This window comes from Dysidea avara, chromosome 2 (genome assembly GCF_963678975.1).
Source record: "Dysidea avara chromosome 2, odDysAvar1.4, whole genome shotgun sequence".
NCBI classification, from domain to species: domain Eukaryota; kingdom Metazoa; phylum Porifera; class Demospongiae; order Dictyoceratida; family Dysideidae; genus Dysidea; species Dysidea avara.
Genome location: NC_089273.1, coordinates 29,536,806 through 29,555,142, shown reverse-complemented (window position 1 = coordinate 29,555,142; position 18,337 = coordinate 29,536,806). Strand labels below are relative to the sequence as shown.

General features: G+C 38.8%; 1 protein-coding gene across 1 annotated transcript in view; it reads left to right on the top strand.

The window, feature by feature from the left end:
- LOC136247038 (death domain-containing ATP nucleosidase-like) overlaps window positions 1–18,337 on the top strand; it is a 103,871-nt gene that overhangs the window by 69,270 nt on the left and 16,264 nt on the right. Inside the window, exons 5-6 of the mRNA XM_066038637.1 lie at window positions 3,588–3,653; window positions 17,246–17,284. Coding sequence (XP_065894709.1) covers window positions 3,588–3,653; window positions 17,246–17,284 — 105 coding nt within the window. The remainder of the gene's footprint in view (window positions 1–3,587; window positions 3,654–17,245; window positions 17,285–18,337) is intronic.

Below are 18,337 nucleotides of genomic sequence, written 5' to 3'. Positions count from 1 at the left end.
GAAAAGGTACCTTTTCGCAAATCCGGTGACATATGTAATTCCATTTTATGCTCAAGCAATCAACAATAATAGATAACTTACATACTCAACAGTTGACAATAATGGAATTGCGGCTAGAATTATACTCATGTGTCTCCCTTGTCAACAGCTCAATAGCGTACTTTGTTTAACATGATGATATGCAGCAAGTACTGTACATGTGCATACATAGAATTACATACGCACAATGTTTTTGTATCTATATTGACAATTGTACACAAACAGACACATTCGGGCTTTAAAAATGGGGCTGTTCTTTAAGACATGCTAAATAATTATATGATCACTTAAATATACACAACAAAATGACTGGATCTGCAAAAACCGGTCATATCGCCCAAGACAGGAAGTTGATTTTTTTCACACAAACACAAGCTTTGAATACACTATCAAATTTCACTGTCATAGTTGATCAGAGTGAAGTGATCTGCTTTAGCTAAATGCTTTTTTCAAGCACAATGGTGAGCTGTACAAGTGGTCTGGGGTCTTGATGGAGCCCTGGCCAACCAGGAGACAGCAGTGTGTGGCTGTACAGCTCCGTGGTATTGGACAATGACCTGTACTGTAAGTTTCCTTTCATTTTAGCCAGTTTTGAGCCCTGAATGGCCTAACTTTGCCTAATTCATCCCAAAACATTCCTCTTCAATTTTTAAACAGTATCTTGCCCACCTTTCAGGCCCCCCACCTCCCACCCCTTTTGGGGCTTGCCTGATACAGCTAACCTTGATTTAAAAACTATCTAAAATGGTGGAAACGTAGTTGTTGACTACTTCTTCAGTGGATAATCTGGAAGGTAATAAATTGTTGTAAAACTTGTGAATAATAATTTGGTACACATAGCTACCACCATTGGCACCATTGGCAAGCTATAACACTTTGAATGTTAAAAACTGGCATTTCTCAATACTTATAAATGGGTGATAAGACCGGTTTCCCACAAGACAGTCACAAATAATGATAATCAGGGCTGTACCAAGAGAATTTAGTCAGGCCCAGAGCAAATTAGAACTTGGGGCCACTATAACTGATACAACTAGACAACACCTTTAGCATGTGAAGTATGCCAATCAAAAGGGGTCTCAGAGCATGCTCCCCAGGAAAGTTTCGAAAATTATACCCTCCAATTAAGATTGAATATGAGAGTGATTTCTGTAGTATAACATAAATGATGGTTGTACGTATATGGTGACTACTCTATTAGAGTATCTCAAGTTTGCATATTTTATAGTAACCTTTCTGCCAAGTGCATACCACCCAGGAAACATTTTTAGCACTATACTGTATACTAGATTGATGTTAACAGTTTGTTGGCATAGCTATTATTACTGGATATTTGTCTGACTGCTGTATCAGGGTGACTGACTGTTCTATTAGAGTATCTTGATCTTGATGTAAAAGTTCTTACTCTATATAAGCGCCCTATATAAGATAATTACAAGTAATGGTTTGCTGCACTTGGAAATATACTCATTACTTATTGAGCTTGCTGGCTAATTGATGGTAACTCTTACTGAGGCTTCCTGTGTCTTCGAGTCTATAAATGTATTGTAGTAACACTAGGCTTTTGAATATATCGTAGTAATATATACTAGGCTTTTGAATGGATCATAGTATTGAATGCATAGTGACAATACTGACAGCTCTATCAGAGTATTTCATTCTGTCTAATATCCTGGACATTTTGGAGTTGTTGATGTTTTTAAAAGAGTGGATAGTCAAAACCACCTTTAAGTGTATGTGTGTTTACTGGGTGCAGTAGCTAGGCTGCTACTGTCAGAGAAGCATAAATGCAATGTACGTAGCTGATCAAGACATCATATATGTATCTATTTACTAGTAAACAGTAACTGATACTTTCAATGTTCATAAAAATAGCTTTGCATTTGTCACAATTTAAGATTGCATGACAGAGGTGATTTTGGAACTTTGTAATTCACAGCCAATAAGGACTAAGCCAAATATCTACATAATTATATTTGGAGAGTATAAGAGTTGCTCTTTCTTATCAAGCACAGAAACATTTGATCAGCTTCAAGCATTACAAGCAGTGCCACTTGATTGATAATAAATTTTTGTCCAATAATTGCAAACATTCGGACAGGTCACTTTTGCAGCTCCTGCAGTCAGACAAAGTAGCTACAAGTTTGAAATTTTGCATCTAAGAGTCTATGGCCTAGAGCTCCCCAAAGGCATAGCAAGAACAGGAATTTCCTTTGTGGGTTTAAAGAAAAATTGCATCCTATCCAGTGATAGTCAAGTATTGGTGGCTTACTCTACTCGTTAGTTGATATTGCTAAAAACTAAGACCTACGTAGTTCTATTCTCAAGACAAACTAGCTGACCTTCATTGCATCCAACCAAATTTATTAGAGTCACACTATTGAGTTAGTGGAGTCCAGTAGTTGTTAAAATGGATTTAAGAAACTCTTCGGGTTTGAATCAGGAGTGTAGGTAGATAAGTTTAGCAAAGATAGATCATTTTTGAATGATTTGTTGTGTGCTTGTCCTAAAATTAATACTCCTCCAACTGCATCACCATGGCATGCCATGCAAAGTTGTAACAAGGTCAAAAATATAATTACTATAGAGCATGTATAGTAGTCAGTAAAAGATAAGTTTTGCTTATTCTATTATTCTGTATTCCACATTTTACAACTCTCACTCTACCTAATGTCTCTCAGCCCTCGCGCCTGCCCCCTTAGTCCTCGGGCTGAAGGTAGACATATCAGGTAGACCACGAGTACACATGTTACAACACATGTTACAACTATTTAAAGTACTTTTAAGTCACTTGTAACTTAGTAATTAATACCTTCCAAGTTGCTTTTAACCTAAAAGCCTTTGATATAGAACAATCAGGTAGCTGACTGATCTATTAGAGTGTTCTGTTACATGCATTTTGACAAGCACGATTTATAGTCTTGTGTTTCATCCTGTTGTACTGACTGTTTGACTATTGTTAGCCTTGGACTCATGCAAGTAGCTTTATAGTGCTGTGGAGCCAGTGGTACGTGTAGATACCATGCATGAGTAAGAAACTAGTATGTTTAATTAGTGTGGTTTTGAATCCCAGATTGATCAGTTTTTAGGTTTTTGGTATTAGTTTCTTAGTTGATTTATGCTGACAAAATCAGAGCATTTTTAATAAACACTTTGCAAACAGCCATTGATAACTAGCTAGTGCCATATCCCTGCAATATTCCAAGAATTAGACTTGCATTATCATTACTGACCTTTGGCTTCAGTGTGTTTTATTGCAGTTACCACTGCTAGCCCTATAGTTACTTGTCTGCTAACTTTGCATATTCATTTCTTACCTCATAAATTTTTACTTTTGGTGATGATTTCAGAAATTGTACTATAAAATTAGCTAATAATTTTTTTTTCATATGTATTGCTATAATCCACATAATAACTGCATCATAATGTTATCATGTTAATATTTCAATGGAAATTGATTGAAATACTTAATGCAATAATGTACGAGAATTATAGATAAAGTACAGTACTAGTTCACATCCCCCAGTGTGTACATTGTTTATTTTTAGGTTTACAGACCACAAATGAGACATCCTCTGAACAACAGACCACAGATCAGACAGCTAGTAATTATGGTATGTTTACGTGCATTGTTTCACATGTCTGGATTGGTACTGTATGGGAACGTCATTTCTCTGCATGTGTGCACGTATGTACTGTTTAGATATATGGCTCAAAAATGAGATTGAAACACAAAATTGAATTTAGCATTTTTTGTAGCTACAGTATATTACAGCATTGGGGCTACATGATGTAGCTACCAATCTTTCTCGGATTGAAAGAAATCACCCCATGGCCTATACAGATGCCTATATTGCTGATTCAACAGTTTCTGAACTATAATCAGCTCGAGTTCATATGAGCCCCCACAAAATACTGTCATATCAAAGAGTTGAACATGTGTTCACTCCAAATGATTTTATTCTGTCACAAGCACTTTTCATGTTGTAAACAATTTTGCTTGCCAGAAGTGTTTACTGAAGCAATTGAAACATGTGTAAAGCTGTTGCTGTAGTGCATGTTTTTACTCAGTGTATTTCAATGCAAGATAAGAAAAGTAGTTTGGTTTTGCTCAGTGAGTCACCATTATAATAACACCATGCTTATATACAAGGAACATAACAGCAAAATAATAATATGCAGTGTGGGTGGCGTGCATGCATGCAGGTGCAGTGCGCTATAGAGAAAGCCACCAATTTTTGACCACCATTGGTTTAAACCCACGAAAAAGTTTTGCTCTTGTTATGCCTGTAGAGATGTCTAACCTATAGATTCTTGTATGCAAAATCATGCACCTCCAGCTTTCTTGATCTGGCTGCAGGAGCTGAAAAATGACTTGTCAAAAAGCTTTTATTAAAAAAAGTATTATTGGTAGAGCCACACTGTTTATATACATATACTTAAGTTAAGCATGGAGGAGAAACTCAAACCTAGACTATGCAGATATTTGGTTTAGTACTAGAATGATACAAACCTCTGAGCCATCTGTGTTGTGCAATCTTTACTTCAGACACAGTAATGCTCATGCACATTATAGAATGAATGGAAACTATATTTTATGAGTATTATTGAGAAAAAGCAGTGCTTGCTGGCAAAAACATGGCTACTGTCAGTTCCTGGCACTCCATGGCAATGTAATATTTGATTTGAAATAATTAATTCCATCCATACTTTGATACATGTTTCAAATGCATTTATGCACAACTAATTCAACTTTTATGATGAAGCCTGCTTTCTGGACAATAAATAAGTGACTTTATTTTATTAACTAAAGTTCAGTGTAAACAGCAATTCAGGGGCAGATTCAGGAGCTAGCAACGGGAGGGGCTAAGTTGTACGAGATTCTAAGATTCTCTTGTTAGTTGCTGCATTTTTGAAGCAGCAAATAATCCCCTCTTAGTAGTGTCTAACTGTTGATTTTTGCCATTTGGCCTTTGCAGAAGTCTTAAAAGCTGTATAAAAGGCTCTGAATGTCTTTAAAAACAGCAACCCAATAATTATTTTAGAGGCGCTTAGTATGCACAAAGGTGCTGGGTGACAATTTCACAGGTAGTATGACTTTGGTTTGCTTTGGTTTCAGGTGATTTTGTAATAAATGGTAGTAAAATGTTCATATTTTCATGAGATTTATAAACTCGATCTTGGCCTAACAAAGTTTAGTATTTTGTTCAGAAGAATCGCTGGCTCCTCTACATACAGGTGAAGGGGGGATGGCATGTGCCCCAAATTCCATGCCCCATCCTGGAACCGCCATTGCAATCTTGTTCATGGTTTACTTAAAGGCTGCAAAGAAATGCTGTATGCGTCACCAAAAGTGATGAATCATCATAGAATCAAGACACACGGTAGTGTGTCGTGCGGCCCAAGAAGCCGGCGCGTAACACCCGTGAGTATATTGACAGGAAGAAAGAAAACACAATTTTTGCACCTCCGTAGCTCTGTGCTGCCTTGATGAAACAAGACGATTTTTACTGTGGATACTCCCTCCAACTTCAGCACTCCACATTCCAAATTTGAGCGAAATCGCTTCACGCGTTTCCGAGATATGCGACTTCAAAAATTGGCTTAGTTTGTTTTTTTTTCTTCTTATTTTTCTTCCTCTTGTTGCACACTTACAAAAACTGCTATAAAACTCGAACGCCATATCCGATTGCCTTGTAATTTGGCACACGGAAGGGGGATATAAAGGCGCATCTCGGTACCAACTTTGACTGGAATACGATAAACAGGCAAAGAGTTATGAGCGATTATTCATGAAAAATAACACCAATATGTTGTCACGCCTACAGGTTAAACCGCGTATGGGAAGAAACTGAAAATCAGTGGGTGAATAGGTTTAACTATTGAACCTCAAACCTTTTGTGGTTTGAAAGAAATCGAGCTAAAAACCAGGAAGATACAACGAAAAAACCAACACTGTGTAACAATTATGCAATCGAGATTAGCTAATAAAAAAACGACAGCTTGCCACGTCTACCAGATAAACCGCTTGGAGTAATGCTTTGAAAATCGTTGTAAAGATGGAGTAATCATCTTAGAAAGGCTCATCAATGGTGTAGAAGAATCAGACTTAAAGCCACGGAGTTATAACATGAAATCCAACTTTGTGCAGCAAGTGCGGGATCGAGATACTCTAATAGAGCAGTCATCCTAATAGAACAGTCACCCTGAAGAGAATTCAAGAGATCAGTTAGAAACAAGAAACCTGTATAGAGATCAGCTACACACAAGTCACCCTGTAGAGAGATCAGCTAGAAGAAATTACCTTGTAGGGAGTTCATGCAACTATGGAAAGAGATAGTTCAACTAGAAGAAATCACCTTGTAGAGTTCAGCTACAAAGAAACCACCATGTAGAGATTTCAGTTACAAACAAATCGCCCTGTAGAGAGATCAATAGAAGAAGTTACCTTGCAGAGAGTTCAGCTACAAAGCAACCATCATGTAGAGAGTTCAGCTAAAAACAAATCTCCCTGTAGAGAGCTTAGCTAGAAGAAGTTACCTTGTAGAGAGTTCAGCTACAAAGAAACCATCATGATAGAGAGTTCAGCTACAAACAAATCTCCCTGTAGAGAGATCAGCTAGCAGAAGTTACCTAGTAGAGAGTTCAGCTTCAAACAAATCACCCTGTAGAAAGATCAGCTAGAAGAAGTCACCTTGTAGAGAGTTCAGTTACAAAGAAACGACCATGTAGAGAGCTCTGCTACAAACTAGTGACCTTGTAGAGACATCAGCTAGAAGAAGTTAACTTGTAGAGAGTTCAGCTACAAAGAAACCATTCTTTAAAGAGCTCAGCTGCAAACAAATCACCTATACAGAATTCAGCTACAAATAAATCACCCTGTAGAGAGATCAGCTAGAAGAAGTTACCTTGTAGAGAGTTCAGCTACAAAGAAAACATCATTTAGAGAGTTCAGCTTTAGTTTCAGCATGCTTTGCATGCTGGGACATGTGCTTCACACACCTCCACCCAAGAGATAAGTGTCTTGAGTTAGCCCCCCCCCCTTTTATATATCCTAGATCCACCCCTGTCTCTATAGGTGGCTTTTGTAGCTAGACTCTCCACAGGGCGATTTTTTTGCAGATAATCTCTCTACAGGGTGGCTTTTTGTAGCTGCACTCTCCACAGGTTAGTGCTCTCTACAGGGTGACTTTTGTAACTGAACTGTCTACTAGGTGACTTGTTTGTAGCTGAACTCTGATGTATTTGTAGCTGAACTCTCTATCAGATCTAGTTTGTAACTGAACTCTTTACTGGGGACCTGTTTGTAGCTGAACCCTCTACAGGTGACTTGATTCTAGCTTATCTCTCCATAGGGTGGCTTTTTGTAGCTGAACTTTCCACAAGGTGATTTGTTTGTAGCTGATCTCTCTATAGGGTGGCTTATTGAAGCTGAGGACTCCACAAGGTGATTTGTTTGCAGCTGATCTCTTTACAGGGTGACTTTTTGTAGCTGAATACTCTACAGGGTGATTGGTTTTTTCATGTACCCACTGGTCTTCAGCTCACTCTTCTTAGCGGTTTGCATGGTAGGCGTGAAAAGTAATAATTGTTTATTCATGAAACTCATTCATGTAATTGTGACACAGGTTGGGTTTTGTATCATATCTCCATGGTCTTTATCTCAATTCCTTTCAAACCACAGAAAGACACTCCTACGATGGTTACTCCATCTACATAGCAATATTCAGCTCATTCCTTCAGAGGGTTTACACTGTGGGCATGACAGAATTTTAACAAGCCATTAAGGAGAAGTTTCCATTGCACAGAACCAGGACATTATTGCATACTATTTAACTCTACATCCTCTGGTTAAAATCACAACTGTGAGCTGATGAGTTATATATTGATGGTCTAATGATACAGATGATCTGAGTGATTGGAGTGATTAGAGTGATCGGATTAATGGAAGTGAACGGAGTGATGATTGCAGTGATCTAAGTGATCTGAGTGATGGGAGTATTAGAGATCAGAGTGAACGGAGTGATTAGACTGATTATTCTTATCTGACTGATTGGAGTGATCTGAGTGATTATATAGAGTGATGAGAGTGATAGGAGTGATATGGGTGATTAGAGTCATCAGAGTGATTGGAGTGATTAGAGTGATTGCAGTGATCTGAGTGATCTCAGTGATTAGAGTGATCGGGGTGATGTGAGTGATCGAAGTGATAGGAGTGATTGGAGTAATTAGAATGATCGGAGTGATTGGAGTGATTTGAGTGACTGAAGTGAGATAGAGGAGTGATCTGAGTGGTGGAGTGATCTCACTCAGATCACTCCATTCACTCCGATTACTTAGTTCACTCCAGTAACTCTGATCACTCCACTCACTTAGGTCACTCAGATCACTCCAATCACGTAGATCATTTAGATCACTCCAATTACTCAGATCACTGCATCACTTAGATTTAGTGTTGGGTGGCATACCGAAAATGCCGTATACTGTGGTAATTTCATCATACCATTTGAAAGGTATTGACTTTCAAATATGCAGGTAATATTCTATTGTGCTATGAGGGAAGCCAGACATCAGGCCTTGACAATTAATTAAGTAATGTGTTAATGGTTTGGATTTGATGACAAAGCCAGCCTAACAGTAAACTGTGAGGTTTCAGGTTACAACCTACTGCCAGCCTACTTGTATCAACTGTATAGATGTTAGTAAAAAGTATTTATAACCTGTTAGCCATGAGTAACTTTTACTTGTGGTATATATCCAACTTTGAATAGTACTGTAACTACAGATTAACACTTGACTGTTTTTATCACAATTAGAGCAATACCATGTTGATTGAAAGTGTGTTATTAGTTGACTGCCAGGATACCGTGAAATACTGGATATGGGGGTATTTTCTCAATACTGAATACCGGGATCAAAAATGCCATACCGCCCAACACTATTTAGATTCTCCAATTACTCAGATCACTCCAATCACCCAATCACTCTGATCAATCTGATCACTTCAATCACCCTGATCAATCCAATCACTCAGACCACTCCAATCACTTAGATCACTCCAATCGCTCAGATCACTCCCAGATCACTCTATTCACTCCAGTCACTCAGATTACTCCAGTCACTCAGATCATTGCAATCACTCCGATCATTCCAATCACTCTGATCACTCCACTCACTCAGATCACTTAGAGCACTCTCATCACTCAGATCACTTGTATCACTAAACCATCAGAATAATTATAATTCATCAGTTCATAGCCATAATTTTAACCAAAGAATGTGCATTATTTAGAGTTAAATAGTATTCTGGTTTCGTGTAATGGGAGCTTCCTCTCCTTAATGGCTTCTGTATTTTACGTGAATAATCAGTCATACATAACTCAGTGAATGTATATCAGATTCCTACCAAACGTGGTACTGCGATTTGCCTTAATGAGCCCTAGATGTGTGCCAAATTTCAGCTTGATCGGAGTATGTGTTTGCATGTTATGGCAGATTTTGCAAAGTGTGCAAAAAGATGAAGCTGAAGAAGAAGAAAAAAACGAGGAAAAACCCGAAACTTTGGCCATTTGTACCTTGGAAATGGCTGAAGTGATTTTCTTCAACTTTCATATGTAAACGTTCCTACCTGGTGGGCACTTCTGTAGCAAATATGGCTTCAATTGGATAAGAGATCATGGAGCTACATGTGCGTCAAAATCATGTTTTCTTTCTTCCTGTTAATATATTCACAGTGTTGTGTGCTGGCTTCTTGGTCCACATGACACATTGCCATGTGTCTTTGTAGTATTGTGATTAAGATTATTAATCAAAGTAAAAGCAGAATCATACAGCGTACAGCAACTATCCCTACAATGGCCATTCAGCAAAACAATCAATCAACGTACAGCACTTAATAATATACATACGCATGCATATATATGACACATCCTCTCCACCTAAAATACAACACTTAATTTAAAGTAAGGTAGTGAGGACACAGGGTCTGTAAGTTCTGTGGAAGTATATCCTGATGGGGCAGTAAGAAGGTCTTGAGGAACAGTTTCAGGTAACTTATTTGGTGACACAGATTCAGTTTCTGAGCAACTTTTAAGTTGATCTTGATGACGTCGCCAATTAAGACCATTGGCTAACCTTACTATGTAAGACACTGGACCAGTAGATCTAAAGATTGTGCCACATGTCCACTTGTATTGTTGACCATAGACACGGACTAAAACTAACTGACCCTTTTCAGGTTGTACTGAATTGTCATGACAGATCTTCTGATTCAGCTGCTTGCTTTCAACTTGAGCAGCGGTGTTAGGCTTAAGTAAATCAAGCCGTGTACGAAGTTGCCTGCCTAAGAGAAGCTTAGCCGGTGAGCCGTCAGTAGTGCAATGAGGAGCAGTATAGTAAGCAAACAACACCTTAGATTTCATTGATCCATCTGTAGTCTTTTTGAGTCCTCTCTTCACAATTTGTATGGCTCGTTCAGCCAGTCCATTGCAGGAAGGGTGATAAGGTGCAGAGTTTACTTGCTTCATGCCATTACACTTCAAAAACTGTTGAAATTCTTCACTAACAAAACAACTGCTGTTATCTAATACAATTGTTTCCGGTAGTCCAAACTGGGCAAAAACTGAATGGAGTAATTCAATAGTAACACTAGAAGATGGAGATTTTGCTGGTAGGGCTTCAATCCATTTGGAATGAGCATCAATGACAATAAGTAAGTAGTGACCTTCAAAGGGTCAAGCACAATCTATGCGTATTCTTGTCCATGGCCGTGATGGCCAGTTCCACGGATTGAATGGAGCTGTCGGAGGATTAGATTGGCTGAGCTGACATTCATTACACAAGCGTACTGATTCTCGTATATCAGTTTCTAGACCTGGCCACCAGACAAACATTCTAGCCAGTGCTTTCATCTTTGTCATGCCTGGGTGTGCACTGTGTAAATCTTGTAAAACTGCATGTCGGCCATTTTCTGGCACCACTACTCTAGACCCCCACAAAATATAGCCGTCAAGCACTGAGAGTTCTGTTTTACGAGAAGAGTAAGCTGACAGAGTTGAATCACAATTGTGTGGCCAGCCTTGTTCCACTTACTGAAGAACCTGAGCTAGTACAGGATCACGTCTGGTCCAGGTACGGATGTCCGTAACTGTCACTGGCAAATTTGTCAAATGATCCAGCAGTAAAACTAGTTCTGGTGCCATTGGCACATCCATTGGAGCCATTGACAATGGTAATCTGCTCAAGGCATCAGCATTACTGTGCTGTTTGGTACCATGGAAAACAATTGTGTACTCATATGCTGACAGAGTTAGTGACCAACATCTGATTCTAGCAGAGGCTTGAACTGAGGTTGTCTTGTGCTGGTGAAACAAAGACAACAAGGGTTTATGGTCTGTGACCAGTTCAAAAGAGTGTCCCAGCAAGTATGAGCGGAATTTGTTTACACCGAATACACAAGCAAGCCCTTCTTTTTCAATTTGACTATAATTCTTTTCTGCACTATTTAGAGAATGAGATGCATAACCAATTGGTCTCTCAGAGCCATTAGGATATTTGTGAGCTAACACAGTCCCTAACCCATAGGCAGAAGCATCAACTGCAAGAGTGAGTTTAAGCTTTGGGTCAAAGTGAACCAGTAAACGTGATGATGACAACAATTCTTTGGAAGCAACAAATGCTTTGTGTTCAGAATCAGTCCGTTTCCACTTGGCTGATTTTTGCAACAATTGATACAATGGGGATAACACAGATGACATGTCTGGAAGAAATATACTATGATACGTCAACAGATCTAAGTAAGCTCTTATTTGCTGAACATTTGTTGGTGGTCGGGCCTTCTGAACAGCCTCAACTTTATCTGGCAGAGGATGTAAGCCTTCACTATCAATTTTGTGACCTAGGTAAGTAAAAAAAATTCATACTTCTCTTTTCTAGCTCTTAGTCCAGCTTTTTCAAGCCAATCCAAAACTTGGTCAAGTAATTACACATGATCTGATTTATTGGCACTTGACAGAAGTACGTCATCTAAATATACTACAAAATTTGGTATACCCTGCAACACATTCTCCATGACATGCTGAAAAATGCCTGGTGCTGATGAAACACCAAAGGGAAAACGGGTATAATGAAAAAGGCCTTTGTGTGTATTTATGACAACATACTGCTTAGATTCATCAGCCAATGGAAGTTGCTGGTATGCTTGACTGAGGTCAATTTTACTGCTTAGATTCATCAGACAATGGTAGTTGCTGGTATGCTTGACTGAGGTCAACTTTACTGAAAATTTTCCCCCTGCAAGTGTGGCAAACAGATCCTCAATCTGTGGGATTGGATACTTGTCTAACGTGGAGACCGGGTTGATCATTTGTTTAAAATCTCCACAGATGTGGACATTGGTTTTATCAGGTTTTAAAACTGAAACAATAGGAGAGGCCCATTCAGACACTTCAACAGTTTCTAGTGTTCCCTCTTCAACTAAACGATTTAACTCTTTCTCAACTTTGTCACGTAAAAAAATAAGGAACTGTATGTGCCTTGCAAAATTTTGGTTGAGCTGAAGGGTCTACCACAATCTTTGCTTGGAAGCCTGTCTAAGCCTTCTTCGAAAAGTTTAGCATGTTGGTACAAAATAGATTCATCATTTACAACAAAAATTTCTTGCCAGTCTAATTTGAATATTTGAAGCCAATTACGCCCCATTAATGTGATGCCAGAACCCTTAACCGCTATCAGTGGTACAGTAAATGATTGACAATTATAAGTAACTTTAACATTAACAGAGCCCAACACAGGTATTGACTCACCAGAGTAAGAAGATAGTCTGACTTCAGAAGATGAAAGGGTCCTTTGAGGCCAATGTTCTCTGAATGTGGTCTCAGACATGAGAAACAGTGTGGCTCCTGTGTCTAACTGCATTGTAACTGCAACACCTTCTATGTCAACATTGACATTCCAGGGCGTGACTTTTCCAGGTGAGGCAACATTAAACAATTCATACTCATCAGCTTCTTTGTCAGTACTCCTTTCTTAGAGCCTGACTTTTCTGTAGAGTTCTTAGAAAGTGGCTGTTCCGTAGGCTTAGTCAGGGTAGTCTTCTTGCTGCGGCAGACTTTTTGCAAATGTCCAACCTTTCCACATTTAGTACACACAGTTTCTTTATGGTTGCAAGTTGGAGCGTAATGTCCAGGCTTACCACAACGATAACAAACGACTTGTTTAAAGGTTGTAACATGATGTACAGGTGCAGTTGGCCTTGTGTCGGCAGGATGAGACGTCAGTTCTTTGACATTCTGTCCCGCTGATTCCATTCCTTGAGCTATTTCTAACGCTTTCTTATACATCAAATCTTTTTCCGACAAGCGGCATTGAATTACTGCGTTGTTGATCCCATAAACAATGTGGTCTCTCAACATGGTCTCAAGAGAGCCCTCAAAATTACAACGCTTTGCAATGGAATGTAGTTCAGACAAGTAGGAAGTGACTGATTCTCCTGGGTTTTGAAACTTTGTGTGAAACTTGAACTGTTCGACAATTTCTGAGGGAGCAGGAGCAGAGTGTTCGGAAAGTTTCTCTACCAGTTGAGAATATTCTTTATCGCTGGGCTTATCTGGAGCTACAAGACTAGACAACAGTTTGTAGTTGCTGGCATCGATGACTCACAGAAAAACTGCTCGCTTCTTGGGTTCTGTGGTAATCCCATTTGCAGCGAAAACGTGTCCCAGTCTTTCGACGTACAATGGCCATTCGTCCTGAGTTGGATTGAACGCAGAAACTTTGCCAAATGCTATCGCCATCTTTTTCGCCAGAAATGTAATATTGTGATTAAGATTATTAATCAAAGTAAAACCAGAATCATACAGTGTACAGCAACTATCCCTACAATGGCCATTCAGCAAAACAATCAATCAACATACAGTACTTAAGAATATACATGTGCATACGTATATATGACAGTCTTTATTACAAACAACTGGTTTTAATTTGGTGAATAAATTCAACCTATAATTCTATACCAAATCCCACAATATAAAGCTTTTGTCACTCAATATGAAGCTCTTTGAACTGGTTGGGAATTAAAGACGGGAGTAAACTATTTTCTCACTATAATTTTTGTCTAGGCAATATGCCGGCTATGTACATACTTAAGTGGCATGTTTAAATTACCCAGTCCAAATATTATACAGTATAGCTACAGTGTGTATGCTGACTACTCTACAGACTGTACAGTAAATGCATGAAATGTATGAAATTGGTTGATAACAGTATGTCATGCATGTCTATTTCATAGTTTGATTCATGTGTCAGAATTATGTAGCTATACACTGTACTAAGTTGTGTACTGCATATTGCTAGCTATTATATTAAATTTCTTACAGTGGATGGTATAGGGTTCTGTGTAGTGTATAGTGTAGTATAATGTGTTTAACAAGGTTATTACATTACATCTATGACTATATATGTATTACGGGGCTCACGATAACGGTCGGACATCGGACAATTTCCGGGCATTTACATAGATTTCCGGCCAATTGCTCACATGATCGGAAAAAATGTCCGCTCACTCAGAAAGGGCACGAGTAAGCAAGCGAAACGTTTCTACTTCAACCAGTGCCAGTGACAGCGAGCCTTTACAGAAGAAACGTGCCATTAATATTGAAACTGTAGAGAAATGGATTCGCGAAAACGACAAGACACTTCAAACGACAACGTGGCTGAAGTACGACCGAGGGAGAGGCGGCACAGTAACTTCGCTTAAATGCGAATTGTGCATTACGTATCGAGATAAGCTAGAAAGCTGCAAGAATTACAGCCCAGCGTTTATCCTTGGGTCGAAGAACCTCCGGACTTCAGCGTTTAAAGAACACGCAAAGTCGGAAATGCACCTGAAGGCATACAGTTTGTTTACGAGGAGCAAGGCAGTGTCAGTAGTCGATTATGCTCCCATAGCGAGAGCTCTGGAAAGGATGGACGCCACCACTGCATCGAATATGAGGCGGAAATTCGAAATAGCCTATTTTATTTGCAAGCAACACTTACCTTTTACAGAAATGGGGCCTATTTGTGGTCTGGAAGAAAAGCATGGAGTAAGCTTAGGGACTGGATACAAAAATGACAAGGTTTGTGCAGTCTTTGTTGATTTTATCGCTCAAGAATGGAGAGAGGCTCTATTGGATTCTGTGTCAAAAGCAAAATTTTTCAGTGTTCAAGCAGATGGGACCACTGATAAAGGAAACATAGAAGAGGAAATGTTTCATGTCGTGTATTGTGATTTTAATTCAAGTGATAAGACGGTTCGAGCACGCAACAGGTTTTTGGCTGTGAGGCAGCCAACCAGTGGTAATGCTGCTGGGCTGTTTGAATGTTTTAAACAGGCAATGGAACACATGAACATTCCTGAAGCTGATTGGAAAGCAAAGCTGGTTGGATATGGTTGTGATGGAGCTAGTGTTAACATAGCGTGCAATGGATTGAAAGGATATTTTGAAGAGGCTGTCCCATGGATAATAATCTTTTGGTGCTTGGCACATCGTCTTGAGCTTGTTGTGAAGGATGCACTGAAGTCAACACTGTTTGACGATGTCGATGACATGCTAATGCGTGCTTACTACATTTACAAGCGGTCACCCAAGAAGTGCAGGGAGTTAGAAGAGATTGTTCATTCCTTGAAGCAGTGTCTTGATGACGGTGATATGCCTGACAAGGGCAACAGACCAATCCGTGCTTGTGGCACTCGATTTATCGATCACAAAGTTGCTGCCATGAATAGATTTGTTGATCGTTTTGGTGCTTACCTTAGTCACCTGTGTAGTTTGACCGAGGACAGTAGTGTTGCATCTGCCGATAAACAGAAGTTAAAAGGCTATATTTTGAAGTGGCAAAATGGGAGAATCTTTCTGGCATGTACGTTATTTGCAGATTTGTTGAAACCAGTTGCCATGCTTAGCAAAAGTCTACAGTCCACTGAAATAAATGTAGTAGAAGCAATTGAGGGTATCTTGAAGACTAAGAAATCTATTGAAAAATTGAAAACAACCACATTCAATGATCTCTCTACTGTTAAGAAGGTTATGTCACGTGTGCAGTCAGGAGATGAATCGGAATCAGCTACTGAAACCACCTATCAGGGGACAAAAGTAACACACTATGAGACTTCTGTGGCTTACCTCAGTAGGCACAAGAATGAATACATGGAGGCTGTCATAGATTGCTTAAAAGACCATGTAAAACTGCAGCACGTTAATTTGCTTACTGATATCCTTGTTGTTCTTGCCACTCATGGGTGGAACAGAACTGAAAAAGATGATTTTGCAAATGCTTCACTACAGAATATTGTAGATCACTTTTCAGTGCCACTGACGAAAGCAGGTGTAGACTTAACGGTCTTAGAAGAGTGGCTTGAGATGGTTTATTATGCCAAAACTTACCTTAACCTGGTTCAAGATGACTGCCAGACTGTTTGGTGGAAACTAGCTAATTGCACTGATTCCAAGAAATGGGCAAATATTTTAACTTTAGTTGAATTGATATTTTGCTTACCTATGTCAAATGGGCATCTTGAGCAGGTCTTTTCAACACTGAAAATGATAAAAACTGAAAGAAGAACCAGCCTAGGTGAAGGCCAGCTTGACAATCTTCTTCGAATTACTGTGGACAGTCCACCCTTTTCAGATTGGGATCCTTCTAGAGCTGTTCAGCTTTGGTGGGACGCTAAGCAGCGTAGAACAGTGCAAGATACAAGAGCACCACCACGTCGGCCTGAAAAAGAGACTGACGCAACTACTGAGGAGTATCAGTTACACTTGGGTGACTGGGATGAGTTTATTGGTCGGACTGACCTAGATGATGACTAACTTGCATTAACTCAACTGTAATAACTAAATGAAATTAAAATTCTTATTTAGTGCAAATTGTAATAATTAAATCATATACATGAAATGAATAATTTAAACACCCTACAGAAGTTCCCTCCTAAAACAAGATGAATACAATAGATTAGACCAGTCACCACATTCAGTACATGTATAATACAGCACACAATGTATTGTCCGAACAAAAAATGTTTTTGTCCGAGCAACTTTCTAGTTGTTAGGAAATTTGTCCTAGCACTTAAAATTTCTTATCGTGAGCCCTGGTATTATAGGAGTAATACTCTAATCTATTGTTCTGTACTTACACAGTGACTTCACTGACATGTATACATTCATAGGAATTGTTGAGGAAAAATATGAGCAAGATGAGGATGGAGGTAAGGTTGCTAATGCATAATATATAAGCTAGGGCTGAGCGATACTGCCATTTTAGTATCACAATCGATACTAAAGCCACTATTCACAATACTGAATAGTTCACGATACTTACAAATAAGTCAATCATAGCTGGTGCTACATAGTGTATTGCTCAGCATTCCTGCAGGAAGTCCTTATAGGTGACAGCAAACTAGCCACTATCATCCTTGTTTACAGTAACAGTTATTGTAACACATGCTTTGAGGTTGTTATGGTGTTCACACCTCTCTGCAGGGGAAACCAGATGGGTGGACTTTATCATTTACAAGGATTCTTAACCAAGTACTGCATAACAAATGGATTTTTAATGACAGTAATGTACAGGCATGGTACCATGATAGTTAATAACAAAATATCGCGATATCGATACTTTCAAAATATTGCGATGTATTGCTAAAACGGTAGTATCGCTCAGCCCTAATATAAGCTGTTTATTAATTTGGTAGGTGTAAGAATTTTTATAATCTTGTATGTGTCATTTAATTTATGTGATAAAGATCATCACTTAAGATGTAAATTTAACCAGTAGATTATAACTTGTTTACTTTTTTGTAATTATTAAGTATTCTGAAATACATTTAAACAAAAGAAAGGATAACTATTCCAATAATTGTATGACTTCTATCAATGAGCAAAATAGCCAATCATACGGTACGATAGTACTGTGTATATTAGGGACGATGAAGGTTTGGGCATGGCCCGTGATATAATATTACACAAAACCCTGTCTCAATTTCTCCTCTTGAGAACATGACAGTATTGGTTTGGTAGAATGTGTTTTCAGATCAACTCGAAACAATTTCATCAAGAATCATAAATTTTTATTTTATTTTCTACTGACTACCTGCCTTCCTAACACATTCAATCAAGCGGAAAGTGGCTTCAGCTACGGCCCTATTTCTTTTACAGAATTCACTTAAGAAACCTTTGACATAATAATTATTGCAATACTTGCGCTATTGTCTTACCTTTATCCTTCCATACACTAGAGTGGCCATAAGATAGCATGGCTT